The sequence below is a fragment of the Panthera onca genome, chromosome C1, assembly GCF_046562875.1.
Source record: "Panthera onca isolate mPanOnc1 chromosome C1, mPanOnc1 haplotype 2, whole genome shotgun sequence".
In the NCBI taxonomy this organism is placed as follows: domain Eukaryota; kingdom Metazoa; phylum Chordata; class Mammalia; order Carnivora; family Felidae; genus Panthera; species Panthera onca.
In genome coordinates, this window is record NC_138346.1 from 125,688,812 (window position 1) to 125,707,583 (window position 18,772).

General features: G+C 45.3%; 2 protein-coding genes across 3 annotated transcripts in view; one reads left to right on the forward strand and one right to left on the reverse strand.

Moving 5' to 3' along the window:
* Positions 1-18,772, forward strand: part of ST7L (suppression of tumorigenicity 7 like) — a 137,592-nt gene that overhangs the window by 113,969 nt on the left and 4,851 nt on the right. The gene's annotated exons all lie outside the window — the stretch shown is intronic.
* Positions 9,657-18,772, reverse strand: part of CTTNBP2NL (CTTNBP2 N-terminal like) — a 51,818-nt gene continuing 42,702 nt past the window's right edge. For both annotated transcript variants that reach the window (XM_060621691.3, XM_060621692.3), the window contains exons 5-6: positions 15,069-15,176; positions 9,657-13,874 (exon numbers count right to left, since the gene is read on the reverse strand). In XM_060621691.3, coding sequence (XP_060477674.3) covers positions 12,393-13,874; positions 15,069-15,176 — 1,590 coding nt within the window. In that variant the 3' untranslated portion in view covers positions 9,657-12,392. The remainder of the gene's footprint in view (positions 13,875-15,068; positions 15,177-18,772) is intronic.

Consider the following 18,772-nt stretch of genomic DNA (forward strand, 5'->3'; position numbering starts at 1 on the left):
TAGGGGAAAGCATTAGTCTTTCATAATTAAATTTGATGTAAGGTGTAGGTTTCTTCTTGATGTCCATTATCAGGTTTAGGAATTCCTTTCTATTCCTGGTTTATTGAGTTTTTACCTGAAATGGATGTTGAATTTTGTCAGATGTTTTTTTCTGAATCTTTTTTTTTTCCACTCAAAAATTCTGAATTTATTTTTTTCAAAACCAAATGCTGGGACATGATTATACACAACCAGTGGCATCAGACATTGAATCTGATGGGTAATTACAATAGCCACATTCCAAAAAAATTATTTTCACTGAGAGTAAACTTTATGCTCTTTTTCCTTCAGGAACTCTAATTAAACTTATATTAGGTACTTGAATTTGTCTTAAATGGTATTCTGTTCATTGTTAAAAAACTTGTTTTTATGTTTCACTATGGATGGTTTTTATTGCTAATTTTTTCAAGTTTACCAATTGCTTCTGCTATAATGTATAATCTGCTATTAATACCATCCAACTTTTTTTTTCATCTCAGATAGTGTGGCTTTAATTTCTAGAAGCTTGATTTGGATCTTTTCTATATCTTTAATATCTTTAACAAACTTAATGCAGCTAACATAGTTGTTTTAATATAATTGTCTAATAATTCTAGTATTGTGTCATTTTTGGCTAATTTTCAGTTGATTGATTTTTCTACTAATTATGGGCCATATTTTTCTGCTGCTTTGCATGCCTCTCAATTTTTTACTGGATGCTACACATTGCAAATTTTAACTTTTGGGTATACAAATTTTTATTTTTCTATACAAATTCTTTTTTTTTTTTTTTTTGAAATGTATTTATTTATTTTGGCGGGGGAGGGGAAGAGAGAGAGGGAGAAAATGAGAATACGAAGCAGGCTCTGCACTGTCAGTGCAGAGCACTGATGTGGGGCTCAAACTCACAAACTGTGAGATCATGACATGAGCCAAAGTCAAGAGTTGGCTGCTTAACTGAGCCACTTAGGCACTCCTGATTTTCTATACAAATTCTTAACCCCGAGATTAAATTCTTAATCATGAACCCCGAGATCATGATCTGAGCCAAAATCGAGAGTCGGACACCAACTGAGCGACCCAGGCCCCAGGGAAATAGTCTGATTCTTTTGAGTCTTGCTTTTAGTACATGTGCTGCACTGGAGTCCTGGCTATTAAAGTTTTTTTTTTTGTTTTTTTTTTTTTTTTTTTTAGATGGGAGCAGAGCAGCACTTAAGTCTAGGGTTAATTATGGCCCACATAGAGACAAAAACCTTCTGGGCACTCTATTCAATGTTCTGTGAATTATGAGCTTTGTCAGTCTGGCTGCGGAGGACAGAAACTACTAGTGTCATGTGAGCTCTGAGTACTGTTCTATCTTCTCCTTTGGGGTGGTTTCCTCACATGCATGTGCTGATTAGTATTCAGTTGAAGATTCTGGGTGGGGGCCAGCTCTGAAGATCTCTGGAGATGTCTGTCATTATAGCTTTCTTATCTCCAATACTCTTCCCTCCCAACTCCCAGCTTTACCTCAACTGAGGGAGATTGCCCGGCCATGCCTTGATTACCCCTCACTGCTGGGACAATCATAGGATTCACTTTGTTTCCTGTTTCAGTCCTTTTTTGCCTAAAGTCCAGTGTCTTGAAAATTGTTGTTCAATATGTTTTGCTCAGTGTTTAGTTGGTTTAGGTTAGAGACTAAATCCACTCCCCATTTTTCCATCTTGGTCAGAAGCAGAACTTTTAGAGCACCCACCTGGCTGGCTCAGTCAGAATATCACGTGACTCTTGATCTTGGGGTCATGAGTTTGAGCCCCACATTGGGTACAGAGATTACTAAATAAATAAATAAATAAATAAACTTAAAACAAAAAGAAGCAGAACTCTTTAACATTTAAAAATACCCAAACATATCTTTTGACTCCATACTCTTTGATTACATCTTCATATTTATGGTGCATTTATAATTGTGTGCATTGCATTATTAAATATTTCCCTGGCAAGAGAAAACTTTTCTTTTGACTAGAGATTGATGAGAAATTAATTACCCATTATGATTTTACACACAGAATAACTGGATGAATTTCTAGAGACCAGCTTCTAGCTCCATTCATTTAAAACCTTGTTTCCACCCCACTTCTCACTTTACTTTTAGTGCCAGGTGCTATAGAATATGTCAATAGCAATACAACCTTTGGTGCTACTTCTTCATGTCGTTATGCAAAGCAAGGCAGCATGGTGACTAACGGGAGCATTTCTGGAAGTCGTTCCGACACTGGGATGGCAAAAACTCAACCATACATGCAAGCGATTGCAAACCACATAAATGTATTTCACTCAAAAATAGTCCCCTTTAGCTGAATTCCAAAAATGCTTGTGGCCACCATTCCAAGGTTACCCAGTATAGGGGAAAGTAGGATATAGGAGAAGTCAGAATGAAGAGAGACAGCAGTCTTAACCGATTGCAGTGAAGATATCTTACTTTTGCAAATTTTATAAAAACGTATGACCATACGAACACATTCCTTGTGCCCTTCAGGGTTGGAAAGGTGCCATGCCAGCGATGGTCCTTGAAGCTTAAACCATTAGCTCCATGGTCAATCTACTTCTGCTCATGATGCCTCAATTCAGGCTCCCAGTGGCTCACCAACGAGAGTCTAAATTCTTCCTGTTTTTATCATAGTCCACATAACACGTTACTTTACGTTTGTCTCTCTCGCCAGCATTCGACCCCCCTAAAGTCCTGTAACTCACTGGTTTCTTCATCCCAGTGCCTATCCGAGTGTGGTACCTAGCAGGATGTCTGAATGAATGAAACGTCTTTGTTTTCCTTCCATCGATCGCTGGCTCTTGCTTACTTACTGGGCTCCTTATTAAGGACTTGTTTTTTATAGCATCGACCGTATAGGAGGAGTAAACATTTTGGAAGCATAATTAAATGGATGAATGGATGAATAAGTAAATGTTGATAGAGTCATCCTGACCCCTGTTTAACAAATAGTTATGCAGCACCTATTATGTGCCAGTCACTGTTCTAGGATTTACATAATCCTAACAGCTATCTCTTGCTGAGGGTTTGCTTCTGCTCCGACTAGTGTGTGAAGTCTTGGATTTGCTCATTTAAGGCTCACAACCGTCGTGCAGGGTGGCTTCCATTATTCTCTCCCATTTTACTACTTCGGGCTTCCACGCGTGCCCCGCGAGGGGGACTGCCGCTGTGTGCCGCGCACGTCCCCCCAGAGAGGCGGCTGAGCGCCAGCACCGGGAGGGGACGTATCCCTGTTCCCGCAGCGTCTCCCAGGCGGGTCCCTTTCTGACCGTAGACCCTGCCTTTGCCCCGAGAATCACAGCGACTGAAACGCCAGGGGGCGCCAGCGATTCAGCTTTCGGACCGAGGGCGGGGCTGCCCGTCGCCCGGAGCCGCCTTGCGTGGGAGCCACCCAGCTTCCCTTCCAGACACGCAGTCCGCGCGGGCCGCCCTTCCACCCGCTGCCTCTCGCCATAAAGGCAGCGAGTCTTCCGCCGGGCACTCACTGTGTGCCGGGCACTTGCCTGCTTCATCGCACCGAATTCTCACAAAACTCTAAGAGGGAGGTGCTCAGATCTTCATTGTATTGATGCTGACCCGGAGGCTAGCAGAGGTTGATCGACTTGCCCAAGGCTACCCCAGAATGGCAAAGCTCTCGTTCTAAGCTGCTTTCTTGCTCCGTCAAGCCTTTGCCTCCCTTTATCTTAGGCACACAATGTACGCACACCCCTGTCGTTACAAACCGGGATCCTTCTCCCTTCTGTGTGCCTCTGGACCCACAAATTTCCCTGCTGTGCTGAACTTCTCTGGCGGGTTGGGCCCCATCTCCCGCTCTCTCGGGGACACCTGCTGCATGCTTCCGAGCCCTGCCCTGAGATGTCCCATCTGCTAGATTCGTTCCCCCATCGGAGTGTAAATTCCAGCCCTTAGCATGAGGCTTGACACGGAGTTGGTTCTTAATAAACATACGGTGAATAAATGGCTGACACACACAGCAAGTGTGTGTGTGTGTGTGTGTGTGTGTGTGTGTGATCAGCATAGCTCAGAGCCTGCACAGAGCCAGCAGCAACAAACACCGGTTGAAAATATGTGATTGAGGACTTAACAGTTTGACATTTACATTTTGTTCTCCCTTCTTTATGTTTGTATCCAGCAGGGACTGCAAACTCCCAGAAGGTGGGGATAAGGAATGCGGGCGTGTGTGTTGGGGGGTTGGGCAGTGCACCCGGTGTTGGGGTGGAGAGGAGAAGGCACAGGGCAGGGAGCAGAGCTTTCCCATGGTGAGAATAAGGCCCACATAGAGAATGAGAGAGAGAGGAAGGGAGTGAGAGCAGAAGGAACATGAGGCCTGAATGGGAGCCTTGTGTGTGGCCCGGTGCTGCTGACTCACCAAGACTCAGGAGAGGGAAAACACGCTAGGGATGAAGAAGGGGCCTGTATGCTGTGGTCGCCACTCTAAACCACCCTGCCACCCTGAGGACACCCTGTCTGCTCTGAGGCCCCAACGGTCCTGGAAGGCTCTGCTCTGGGCTGGCTGCACTGGGGGAGCGGGAGAGTGGGCCTGGCTGAGAAGGGAGATGGGCAAGTCTTCTGAGCCCGCAAAAGGCCCTTCCCAGGAGAGCCAGCCGTGGGTTTTGAGTTCAGGTGGGGAAGGAGGCCTAGAGGAAGAGGCGTCTCTCTCCCTTAGCAGTCGGCTGCCCTCCTTTGCCAGCGGGCGTGGCAGGAGGTACAAGGAGATAGATGCTTGTGGCTTCAGTGGCTTCTTGTCCATACCTGAGAGCACATGCCTTGTGAGCAAGTGCTTCTCAGAACTGATGCTGGACAGATGGAAGCACAGCCTGGGAACAGAAGCTCTACCATCCTCCCCACTCCCGGCCTCACCTCAGCTGTCAAACCGGTTCAGGGGCAGGAGGACGGGATTTCTGTGGCAACAGGTATGGCAGGCAGCCCTAGGCCAGTGGGCAGAGGATGAAGCTTGGAATATGGGGCAGCCCAGGTGAACAAGATCAAAGCCCAGACACTGTGGAGAAGCAGGTGAGAGGAAGGAGGGAGTGCCGGAGGGAGCAGCCAGGGCTGGGCCAGGGATTCCTGCTTCCAGGTCAGCTCAGGGAGGAGCAGTCAGTGCAGGCTCAGAGTGGGGGGCCTGACTACAGACAGTCTGGGCTCTGCCATCAACTAGATCTGGAAACCTGAGCAACTCACCTGACCTTTCTGGGCCTCGTTCTCCTCTGTAATATGACAGAGCTAGCCAGCATCAAGGGTCTCTAAGCTTCCTGCCAGCTCTAACATTTGAGGACTTCATGTGTGTAGGCAAATCATCCCTCTGCTTTCTCTTCACCAAAACGCTCATTCCTTCAGGATCTCGTTCCTACTGAAAGTCTCAAAAGCTGGCTAAGCAGTGGATTCATACTTAGGTGGGTGACTGACAATAGGCTAGTATTCTTAACTCCCCAAATGTATTATTGTTTTGTTTTGTTTTTTTAAGTTTACTTATTTATTTTGAGTGAGACAGAGACAGTGCAAGAGGGGGAAGAGCAGAGACAGAGGGAGACAGAAAATCCCAAGCAGGCTCCACGCCATCAGCGCGGAGCCTGGTTCTGGGCTGGAACTCATGAATCTTGTGAGATTGTGACTTGAGCAGAAACCAAGAGTCAGATGCTTAACTGACTAAAGCACCCAGGAGCCCCTATTATTACTGTTTTGACTGTTGTGTGGCCAGTGGAAGGAGAGTGGACTCGAAGGCCAAACAGGCGAAGGTTTGAATCCCACCTGTGTCGTTGAATCTCAGCCCTGCTCTGCTGCAGGGCCGGAGGCAATTTACTGGGCCTCAGTCAGCCTTAATTACCTTGTGGGTCAAGAAGGAATCCCTGCTTCGATTAAATCAGGTAACATAGGAGATGCCCTGGCACCAAATAAAATACTCAGAAAATGTGCCTGCCCTCCTTTGGAGGACTTGATCGTGACCTAAAGGGACAGAGGAGAGTCTGAGATGGAGGCTGGGTGGGGGGTGGTTACACACCTTTGGGATGCACAGGAAGGGAAGAGAGGGAGAGGGGGGAGGAAGAAGGGAGGAAAGGCTGAGCTGCGTTAGTCTCAATAAAGGGCTCAGCCAACCCTACAGGGGTTTTGAACTAGGGAACGACCCGGCAGAGTGGTCTAGATTTGGGATGGGGGGGCCAGGTCTTTATACTCCATGCCAATCAGTCTTTGGACAGCAGCTGCCCCTTACAGGAGAGGTGACCCTGGTCAAGCCGATTCCTTTCAGTTCAGGCAATTCCTGAGGGGCTTATACCCGAGGGCTCTTTTCTGACATTTCCTGCAGCTCAGGCAATAAATCCTTCATTTCTGAAGGGGACCTGAGTGGCTACCATGTTGAGTTAGTCAGTTGGACTCTTGGCAAATTAAGTAGGGGACTGATTCCCCGGGGAGAAGGCCAACCTTCTCAGTAATTTCTCAGAGGCAACCATTTCACAGCGGCGCGGAGAGAGCCACATGATACTCCACGTGCTCTCCGGTGTGATGGCAGCATGAACATTCACGCTATGGGGAGAAGAGGAGAAGTTGCTTTTATATCCCTCCAAGGCAAGAAGTCACTTGCAAGGTGTCCCAGAAGGATTCATTTGACTTAAAAAAATTTTTTTTTTCAAATGTTTATTTAAAAAAAAAATTTTTTTTAACGTTTATTTATTTTTGAGATAGAGACAGAGCATGAACGGGGGAGGGGCAGAGAGAGAGGGAGACACAGAATTAGAAGCAGGCTCCAGGCTCTGAGCCATCAACCCAGAGCCCGACGCGGGGCATGAACTCACGGACCGCGAGATCGTGACCTGAGCTGAAGTCGGACGCCCAACCGAATGAGCCACCCAGGCGCCCCTATTTATTTTTGAGAGAGAGAGAGAGAGAGAGAGAGCATGAGCTGCGAGGGGGCAGAGACATAGAGGGAGAGATACAGAATAAGAAGCAGGCTCCAGGCTCTGAGCTCTCAGCACAGAGCCAGACGCAGGGCTTGAACCCTCGAACCGTGAGATCATGACCTGAGCCGAAGTCGGGACGTTTAACCGACTGAGCCACCCAGGCACAGGTCATTTGGCTCTTTTCAAAGTTTGGTTTTCATTTCTCTCTTTTGCTTATGGAGATTTTGAGGGTAAGAGGGAACACTTGTGGGTAATGCAGGATTTTTGCAAGGAGGTCCTTTCTCTATTTGCCTTTTCCTAGGTTTTCCCTACAAGTTACTTGGGAATGTTTTGCAGATGCTGTGCCCTGGGGGCTCCTTCTTACACCAGCCCCAAGTCCTTGCAGAAAGCACACCACACTGGTGTCTGTCAGTCTCCCTGAAACAGGACTCAGTTCTTGGGGACTTCCAGTGCCTCTGTCTGTGACCACGTCCTAAGACTAAGACAAGCCAACTGAAGCATCATGCAAACACAGGGAGATACTGCAGAACCCTAGGTAAACCAGGGCTTTGGAGAGAGGAGAAAAGACATTTGCTCCTTTTCTAGTTAACTTTTTATCTGCCCACAAAGGGCTCTGTGTGCTACCATAACGCTTTTGCCAGAATTACCTTCAATAACCCTGTATGGCATTTAAACCCCACTTACATAATTCAGTTGTCTCTGTTAACATTTCATGTGTTAATGTTTTGCTTTGCCCAACTAGAAGATGAGTACCCTGAGGGCAGGAAACACAGTTCAACGTGTGTTTTCCATAATAGCTACCTTTCTGGCTCATCTTAAATATTTAAGAAACATTGGTTGCTTGAGGGGAATTAACAAGAAAGATGCTTTTTGTTCAGCATATCTGACCTGAGAAAGGTCTCCTGGCGTTGGTTAGGTCTGAGAATCCACTCCTGGGGGTGGGGGTTGTTAGGGCCAGTGGGAAGAGCTGTGTGGTGTCTTGCAGGGTTCCACCTGGTCCAGCCTTAGAATCAGCCCAGGCACTCATCTTAGAGCCCCACCTTGGATTACTGAATCAGAATTCCCCGGGCGGGGCCTGGGCCTGGCCAACAAGCACCTCAGGAGATACTCATTTGGGAAACACAAGTAGTGGAAAGTGGGAAGCACCAGGGGCTTAATCCATGCTGTCACTCACCAAGGGCCCTTATACCAATCTCTGGTACTCAATGACCTCATCTGCACATGGGCGGTAACACAGTGCTGGGACCCAAGTAAGTACTCTTGGCTCTGAATATCACTGACATTCTGGCAAACCAGATTCAGGAGTTTAAGACATCACCTCAGGTCAGAGGCAAAGTTCTTGTGAAAGAACAGGTAAGGGCAATGAGGCACTGTTTTTCAAGATCGAGCCTCAGACCACCTGCATTAGCAGGCCCCTAGGCTGAATCCTCAGGAGTCCTTATCTTAGAAGGTTTCACAGGTTACAGTAAGGTTTGGGAACCGCTAGCCCAGTCTTCTTTCTCCTTTGCTTTTACCAATGAATTGGCCATTGATGTGCAAGCAGCAGATGGGTGCTCTTAAGTTTTGTCAACTGGCTTTACAGCAATTACATGAAAATTACTCCCATGAAACAATGCTCATTGCTTACATCAGACTCAGAATTATGAGAACAGATCCTATTTTGAAGCCAGCATTTCAAGACATTTAAAGTTCTGTTTCAAAGACCAAGCATCAGAAGAGCTGCTTATAAATTGACAAGGCAGCATTGCTACTTCTGGGGAACATGGCGGAGCAAGACGGTCCTAAGGCTCACTTCGTCCCACAGATACACCTAGATAACACCCATAGCAGTATAAATAACCCAGAAAAGGACCCAAAGACTGGCAGAATACTCTCCACTGCTAAATGCAGAGAAGAGGCCACCTCCAAGAGGGTAGGAAAGGTAGAGACACGGTCTAGAGCCAAACAGACCTGCAGGATCTGCAGGACTGTCCGTGGGAGGGAGGGATGCTCTAGGTGTAGAAAGGGGAGAGGAGCAAACTCCACCCAAGGCATGACGGACCACCTGGGGAAGACAAGGCAGCATTACTGACAGTGAGGCTGTTCCGGGAAGACATACCCAGTGTTTGTTGAAATGATCATTAATTGGCTTAAATGCTAGAAACTTAACATACGTAAACATCCATATTGTTTGAACGTCACAAGATTTTCAAGTGCTTTTGTCTGCCTACAGCTCTCACTTGCTAACGATGTAGCACAACAGCACTGGACTAAGAGGAACGATGAGGGATTTGATAGTCACCTGTAAAATGAGAGGGCACGACAAGATCAGGCGTTCTTAAGCTAGAGGACGTGAATCATGGATGGCTTCAGGGTCTTTGGATCCTGTGAAGCCATCAACCAAACTCTACATACTAGTATATCCATTTGTCTGGGGATGGTGCCTAGCTTTTTTCAGATTCTCAGGTCCAGAACCCCCCCCCCCCGCCCCCACCCCAGGGTTTGAAAAGTACAGACTGGATTATTGCCAAGGCTTCTTCCAGCTCTAACGTTCTAAAGAAAACCAATATGCCAGCTCCTTTTGGAGTCTAACCTGGATGGGTCACTGACTTCACTTGGGTTTTTGAAAGCCACAGACGAGTGCTTCCTCTACACCACCTGCTCCTTCCCCAACAAAACAGGCCTTGTTGTGCAACATCCTTCACTTTGTACAAACAAGACTAGATTTTCCCCAGACAGAATGATTTAACTTGTTTTAATGTAGTCTGCTATAAAAGTGGATGAAGACTTCTGCATGGTACATTTGGCTTTACAAACGGATGATTTAGTTAATGCTTGTGTTATGTGTCGCACATCCATTATAATCTGTTGAGTAGTAACACAGCTTTCACAACATGGGTTAATACCGAAATTGTGAATCATGGAACTTTTACTTACCACACACACAATCTACAGCAAATTTAAATACTAATCTAGAATACCTAACTGGAGTATTGGATCCATTGCAATATTGTGCTTATTTATCTTAGAAGATAGGCAACTAGCAAAAATACACGTTTCTTTTGCATTTCTCCCACCCCCATATTACACTGTAAAAGAAATACATTATTCAGTGCATTTCCTAAGAAATAAACCTCCTTATAGTATTTCTCTCTCTATATATATATCTATGCCAAAACAAAGGAAGAGCACAATGCAACTTTTAAGATTACCATTTAAAGCAAGAGAGGTAATAAAACTCTGGGGCTATAGCCCCCTCTCCTGTTTAAAAAGTTCAGCTATTTTATCATCAACACTTCATTTGGCTATGCGTGGGAATAAAATTTCATGCATGATCGCTTTGGGCGATTTCTAAGATACCACCTTCATCATTTGGTAGATGCCCTGGGCCATTAGTAGTATTTTAATTTTTTCTGTATTGGCCTTAATCAAATCGTAAGCCCTGGAGACACCAATTGTGATTTATACATTGATTTCCATCACCTGCCTGTCCCCCCATCAATTCATATTGGATTGGGAAGAAGTAGATTTAAATTATAGCAGGGCAGGGCTTCTGGGTAGACACTGGCTTGGGAGAATGTATGTGAGGACACCAAGGCCTCTCCATCCATGGACAAATCATATAACCACCTTGTTTGAGCTGGGTTGCAAAGTCTTGTTTGGAAGACGAGGATCCTCATTATATTCTATAGCCTCTGTCAGCTATACTAGCCTACAAGTTGGAGAGTGGAGGTGTCTGTCCTCACAAACTAACAACGATGCAAATGATGGAAGTTTCTAGAATGAATGAGGTTGCAACTTGTCAGCTTCTGAGCTAAACCCAGCTGCACAAGTGTTTAACCAGAAGTTTAAAATTGTTTTTGAATCTGTTTTGATATTTAAAAATGAGAATGTTTCTATGAAAATCTGGCTTTCCCCCAAATTTGAGGAGCTGGTAACCCTGGGCTAACACTATCGCACGGCAGCAAGCAGCTGGAGCTCAACAGGGGTGGCCCTTTCCTTTCACAGGGGGCCTGGGCACTTCCGTTTGCTACAGCTCCCCCTCTCCTGGCTGTCTTACAGCGCTTGATTGAGTGACCTGTTTCACTCATTCATTTGGCCAGTGGAGTTTTGTGATGCTGGGGTGAGTTTGGCTCTGGTTTTTCGTGATGCTGAAGACCTGACTTCATTTGGAATTTCCCCATGTCCCTGTGGACAAGATTCCTCCTTTGACTGATTGGGTCCCAGCTGCATCTAGTTGCTGTGACAGGTAATCTTAATGTGCATGTCTACTCGTCCTTTATGCTATATTGCAAACTCCAAAGATATAATCACGCTAATATTTATGTGTTTAAGTGTGTGTATGTTAAACACGTAAAGGGGTGTGTATCTATACATATATGTATATATGTATGTGTGTGTGTGTGTGTGTGTGTGTGTGTGTGTGTGTATACACACACACACACACACACACACACACACACACATTCTTCCATTTAGGGAAAAGTTAATTTGGTTCCACAGATATAGACACCAAGTGTTGGCAGCTCGGAGAAGAAGTGTAATATTGGTAAAACCTGTATAATTCTGACTTATAATATTACAAAGAGAGTGACTTTTCAGTTATTGCTTTTTGATTACAGAATAAAGATCTCATTCTGTTGAAAAACTTTTATACAGAATGAGTAGCCATTTTCTATTCAAGTAATAGCGATTGGAATCAGAAGTTCCTTACACAACAGTAGATGCCCGAAGACATTTTTTGAAAGGAGATGTGATTTCATTCCATTCAAGAATTTATGCAGGAAACTGGGAGTGACTTAATTTTTCAGAAGTACAAGAAAATCGGCACCCCAGCTGCTTACTGCTCAGGAGGGTTTCTCAAGGGCTCTATAAAGCTCAGCTTTGTGGGGAGTCCACAACCACCTTTAGGATTCCCATCCTACTGATGCAGCCTTGTTTCTGGACACAGAGCTTATATTAAAAACAGCAAAAGAGGGTTAAAAGCAGTGTTGGTTTTTAACATTCAGGATTCACGGAGGAATTAGATGATCCATTTTGTGTTTTCGCTGCAGAATCACATTCATATGGCAGTCTTATTTCAGGCACTTTTTAAACACGTTCATCTGGAATAAAAATTTACACGAACCACTTTCTGCATAATTCAAAATGAGTGTTGAGTGATTCTAGTCCCAAAATAGCAAATCACCACCTGGTACTCAATTAGCTTTCTCCATCACAACAGGTTGGTGACTGCCGAGCTGGAGATGTCTTTGAGGTGCCCTTCCCGCGTTAGTACAAAGGTGTGAGTCATACAAATCCAAACTACTTGGTTTCTACTTAAAAAAATACAAAAAGGTGAAACACACTAAATGTATTATACAGATGGTTTCAGCTACTATCAAAATAAATAACATGATCTGACTCAACGGTTTGACTCTGAGCTCTTGGACAAAATCTGGTGGAATGTCAGACGTGGAGCCTCCCGCTAGGGACTAGCTGCTGGTAGGCAGAAGGATCTCGACGTCCTTGCCGTTAGCCACAACGGCATTTGAACAGCAGCTGCCGGCTAGGTCTTCTGCGGCAGCCAAGGAGGAGGCCTGGGAAGGGGTTTTGGTCAATGGAGTGGTAGTGGATGGAGAGGGAGTGAGGCCCGGTTTTTTGGGTGGGATGGGAGGCGGGTGTCCTCTCTCAGCTCTGGGGATGGTGGGGGACTTGATCCCTGGAGACAGAGGGCTCAGTGGACTGGACACTTTCCCTGGAGTAGGGGAATGGCTGGTGTCCCCTCTCGAGGTGGCAGTGCTGGCCAGATTCCGATAGTCTGTGCCAAAGGGAGAGCTGTTGGGGGAGACGGGCTTGATCGGCCCTTGCTGGCTAGTGAACCTGGAGAGCACCTGAGTGACTGTGTTGCGGGCCTGCTGCTTGGCGGCGGAGTTGTCTAGGAGTGTGGGAGACAGGTCCCTGGATGGAGGGCTCTGCAGACCACTGGCCTGTTGGTCCTGATCTGCTTGGGACTGAAATTTGTGCCGCGCTGCATGGAACCGCTGGTTGATCCCTACTTGGTAGGATGACTGGTAGCCGGGGCTGCTGGCTGAGGACCCCAACAAGCGCTTAGTTAGCACTGGGGAAGAACAAGGAGAGGATGTGAGAGAGGAGGAGGCGGTGCTGCTGGGAGACAGCGAGCCCCCGCTGGACGGGAGGTGACCAGGTGCTGGGACAGGAGTCTCAATTCCCACAGGACACCCGCCATTCTCCACTGCTTTCTCTTGGGCCAACCCCACAGACCTCTCTCGTGGAGGCACTTGGTTTTCCACACTGCTGCCTGTAACCGACTCCTTGGCAGTTTGTATCTCGGGCTCCAAATGGCCATTGGTTTTTGCATAAGAGTAAGTAGGAGTGGTGGGGCCAGGCAGCCCAGTGGTCAGCACCTTGGCTACGTTGCTCCCGTGGGTTCTTTCTGCCTGGAAACCTTCCGTTTGGCAAAATACAGACACCAGCACAGGAGACTCAGTCGCTGTGCCCTTAGATACGGTTACCGGTTTCTTGGATTGCTCACTAGGGCTACTATGCTGGTGAGAAGCCTCCAGATCCTTCACGATCTTCTTCAAACTTTCCATCTCTTCTTTTAGAGTTCTGGTCCGGTTCTCTTCTCGGTTCAGTTTTGCCCTCAGCTGCTCTCTTTCGATGTCGAACTCAGACAGCTGCTTCTCCACCTGGGCTTCTGTCTGCAAGCCTCGCTTCCGCTCCGCGGCCAGCTCTTCCTCCAACTGGCTCACCCGGCTCTTCTCCTTCTCCAGTTTCCGGCTCAGCTCTCCCGCCCTCTGCCCCTCCTCGGCTGCCTTGCTGGTGGCTTTCTTGCATTCGAGCACCAGCACGGACGAGAGCTGCTTGTGGCGGGAGCGCTCCTCCTCCAGCTGACTGGACAGCTTCTTCTGCTCCTTCTCAAACTTTTTCACTTGGGACTTCTCAAATTCCAGCTGGAAAAGAAGGCCGCCATACATGGTGATTAGAGTAAGAAAATGAAGAGATACACTGCAAAACTACTCTCCAGGCGAGTGTCCTGGCTAGCTCTTCTCTGGCACGTGGTCTGCCATGGATGCCATGTGCTTAGCTCCAGTATTTCTGAAGTCTTACAGTCCCTCCCATGGAAATGGACATGCTACGGCTTAATCTTTCCCTGATGGTCGAGGAGGCACCTCTGCTTCCTGTACTGTTATCGGCAGGAATATGAGCCATCATCTGTGTTTTAGGTCTATGGAGCGCTCAGAAGATTGGAACCCACCGATACAGAAAACAGGAAGCCATATACACCAGGTTTCGTGCTGAATGCTGATGAAAACAGAACAATTTATTGATTTTAACTCTGGTAGAGTGAACACACGGTGTTCTGTGTGTCTCAGGTGTACAACATAGCGATTCAACACTTCTACATGTTACTCGGGGCTCATCACTTTGAAAGCTTTGGTAATCATTCTTTCTGGTCTTAAAAATGAATAGTTGCATTTAAACGCTACTTGTTATGCAAATGCAGTCTATTTTAATTATCATCCCAACCCCCTATTTAAGGCAGAGAAACTCTGACCTAGAGGGAAAGTGTTGATGGAACACTATTAGTGTTTTTCAAACTCTGAGACCCAGTGGATGAGGAAACTAATCTCATGAGCCATGATCAAAATTTAAAAAAAAAAAAAAAAAAAAAAAAAAAGAATGGTTATTGTAACCAGTAAGGGTTATATGGGATTTCATCAGATTTTTGTTTTAGGCATGTGTTTATGTATGTATATATATTGGGCGGTGATATAAAATGTATTTCTTACTAGGATTCCTAGGTCAAAATACTTGAGAGTTTGAAGCTAGTGTTCCCAGAGTACATTTTATAGAATGACAGTCCCACAGTGAGTGATCTATGTCAAAACAAGATTCTATGAAAACATAGATTTGCTAAACTCAGAATACCCTATCTTGTTCTTAAGACTCACAATGTGCTTTTCTGTACTACAGGGTCCAACAAATTGAATTAGAAATCTATTTAACTTTGTTTAATCCAGTAATTCCCAGATTTGACCACAAAGCCCTTTCTTTTTGAGCAACACTAATTTCCACCCTGCAGAACGATCTTTGAGAAATGCTATTCCAGGCAAATGGTGTTGTGAGCCCCTCCACCTAACTACCTGCTGGGTCAGCCGCTCTCTCTCCTTCTCCAGCATGTAGGTGACATCATCTCCTTCAGCTGTGTCCTGTGCGTGCCTCTGCCTTTCTTCCTCAAGGTCTAGGATCACCTTTAAAGAATTAAAAAATAATAATATCCAAATAGCAGGGAAACACACTTGTAATACAATTAAATACTAAGTGCCTATCTAAGCACTTAAGATACTTCTAGAGATCAATCAGTCCATCCCAGTCAGGGCCATCAAGGATCACATTATCTAGCAGGGTAAAAGAGATGTAAGCTATGTGCTAGAAAACAGTAAGATCTATGCTTTACTTCAACATGCACAAAATGGCATGTAAATAGAAGAGAGCACCTAATTAGCTATAGGGATTGAGAAGGTTTCCAAGGATGCAGTTTGCTCTGATTAGGGGATGGGTGTGGGTGACAAAGCAAGGCAGGACCATGGAAAGCTGCAAGCTGCAAGCTGAGATCTTTCCCTCAAGCTCAAATCACTGTGCCTTGCTTAGTCAGTAATACACATTTTGTATGCAGTTAGCTAAGAGGTGGAAAGACTCTCCGAGTTCTTCCTGCATGTAAAAAGGCTCAACACTTGGGATCTTATGTGTAGATTTTTCACAAGGCCTCTGATTAACCTGCCTACCCCATTCCACTTATCCTGGCACCAAAGGATTAAGCCCAATTTGGAGGCAAATACTGCACAAATTTAAAGGGACATTTCCCTACAAATCAAAACCACATTGAGATACCACCTCACACTGGTCAGAGTGGCTAAAATTAACGACTCAGGAAACAACAGATGTTGGCAAGGATGTGGAGAAACGGGAATCCTCTTGCACTGTTGGCGGGAATGCAAACTGGTACAGCCGCTCTGGAAAAGTATGGAGGTTCTTCAAAAAATTAAAAATAGAATTACGCTACAATCCAGTAATAGCACTACTAGGGAATTTATCCAAAGGATACAGGAGTGTTGTTTCGTAGGGGCACATGTACCCCAATGTTTATAGCAGCACTTTCAACAATAGCCAAATTCTGGAAAGAGCCCAAGTGTCCATCAACTGATGAATGGATAAAGAAGATGTGGGTGGTTTATATATACAATGGAATACTACTCAGCAATGAGAAGGAATGAAATCTTGCCATTTGCAAAAACATGGATGGAATGGAGGGTATTATGCTCAGTGAAGTAAGTCAGCCAGAGAAGGACAGATACCATATGTTTTCATTCATATGTGGACTCTGAGAAACTTAACAGAAGACCATGGGGGAGGGGAAGGAGAAAAATAGTTTCGAACAGAGAGGGAGGGAGGTGAACCATAAGAGACTCTTAAATACAGAGAACAAACTGAGGGTTGATAGGGGGTTGGGGGAGAGGGGAAAATGGGTGATGGGCATTGAGGAGGCACTTGTTGGGATGAGCACTGGGTGTTGTATGTAAGCGATGAATCATGGGAATCTACTCCCAAAGCCAAGAGCACACTGTATACACTGTATGTTAGCTAACTTGACAATAAACTATATTAACAAAAAAAAATAAAGTACAGAGGAAAAAAAAAATAAAGGGACATTTCCCACATAATCCTACCTATAACTGCAATATTCTGAAAGGCAAGGGATTTCCTAGCAGCTTCTGCTCCTCCTTCAGAGGTGCCTTGGCCCATTCCTCTAAGACAGAGCACTGTCCTCCCCACGACCATTTCTCATCCTATCTCTTCACTAATGGAGGGAGAAAAGTTTCTGGCACATGAAACTCCTCTTTAAACACAAAATGTTTTCGTTTACCAAAATGAAAACATCTTGGTATACTTCCTTCCAATTTAAAAAAAACCCTAACTTGGGCAACTGGCTGGCTCAGTCAGTAGAGCATTGGATTCTTGACCTTGGGGTTGTAAGTTCGAACCCCATGTTGGGTGTGGGTGTGGAGATTACCTAAAAATAAAACAAAACAAAACAGGGGCGCCTGGGTGGCTCAGTTAAGCGTCCGACTTTGGCTCAGGTCATGATCTCACAGTTCGTGAGTTCGAGCCCTGCGTCAGGTTCTGTGCTGACAGCTCAGAGCCTGGAGCCTGCTTCAGATTTGATGTCTCTCTCTCTCTCTCAAAAATAAATATACATTAATAAAAAAAATTAAAAAACAACTTCTAACTTTTCAATTTAGTAAAAAGATAAGCTTTTGGCTACGGGTGGTAGATCATCTCCTTTCCCTTTGGAGAGCCCTCTAAAATTATAGAAATGGAATGAAAAGATAAACACCCACAAAGACAGACTGGAGCAGACAAGAAATGTTAAAGGAGGGAAGGAGGCAAGAGGTGGTGGCTCCTTTGGTGTGGGGGAGGAAGCTGATTCGCCCTGCAGGGCCCCAAAGAGGTGTGGAACCTGGAGGCGGCAGGTGCTGCTGAGGAGAGGTCAGATGAAGGATAGGAAACAAGAAGATTGGCTCAAAATCTGTATTTTCCAGGAGTTTATTTGTCCCTTCCACCTGATTCCTGTACAAAGAGTATTAGGTGTCTACTGACCAGGCATTAGGCAGACGTTTATCCTCAGAGGAAATTGAATGTGACAGTCTCAGGATTTGGGAATAGCAGATACGACCGAGAGTGAGTAAGGAAAGGGCATTGTTTGTTTTGGGAAGGTGGTAGGGTGGAACGGGAGGCAAGATGCAAGATAAATCTGCACCTATAATGAGAGGAAGCAATTTAAGTGTCAAGAATTGATAAGGGGGTGGGGGTGCCTGGGTGGCTCAGTGATTGAGCATCCAACTCTTGATTTAGGCTCAGGTCATGATCTTGCAGTTCATGAGTTCACGTCCAGCATTGGGCTCTGTGCTGATAGCATGGAGCCTGCTTGGGATTCCCCCTCTCCCTCTCTCTCTGCCCCGCTCCCAGTCTCTCTCTCTCTCTCTCTCACTCTCTCAAAAATAAATAAACATTAAAAAAAAGAATTGATAAGGGGGGAATGGTATACCATTTAGAAATATGGAATTTATCAACCAAAATAAATGGTCAAAAGGAAAAAAGTGGTTGTCTCTGAATATTGAGGAGAAGAAGGAATGGGGAGAGGTGGATCAGGGAACTCTGTGTTTCATAATAAGCAGAGTAACCATATAATTTACTGTTCAAACCACAACACTTCTGAGAGTCAAAGGGGGTATTCTTAATGACTATCCCAAGGCGATAGACAACAACTGGGACTCTCTCAGGCAAACAGGGCCAATAAACACTCTAATTATAAGCCCCTAGGTACTACTGAATTTGTAACAAAGTCAGTGTTTTACTTTGATAAAACACTTAAAAAAGACAGGTGGTTGATTTAAAATATTTGACACTCACTTAAAGGAACTTACGTTGAAATATAGTATTAAACAATTTTGAATTATTTTTAACTTCTTTCTCTCCCTAATCACCTAGAGCCACAAATCATCTCAACACTACACCTTTCATGGGCATCATGGCCAGCTAGCCATTCAGCACAGTTCAACTGCTTCATGGAGGAAAGGGGAAAAAGGCCTGCCTATCAGACAAGGATGCTGTGAAGCCTTTCGTAGAGGATTATGTAAAAGCCCCCCAAATTTAGGCAACTAACCCAAACGCACTGATACATTTAAAAAAAAAATTTTTTACTGTTTATTTATTTTTGACAGAGAGAGAGAGAGAGAGAGAGAGCGAGCATGAGCGGGGGAGGCGCAGAGAGAGAGAGAGGGAGACA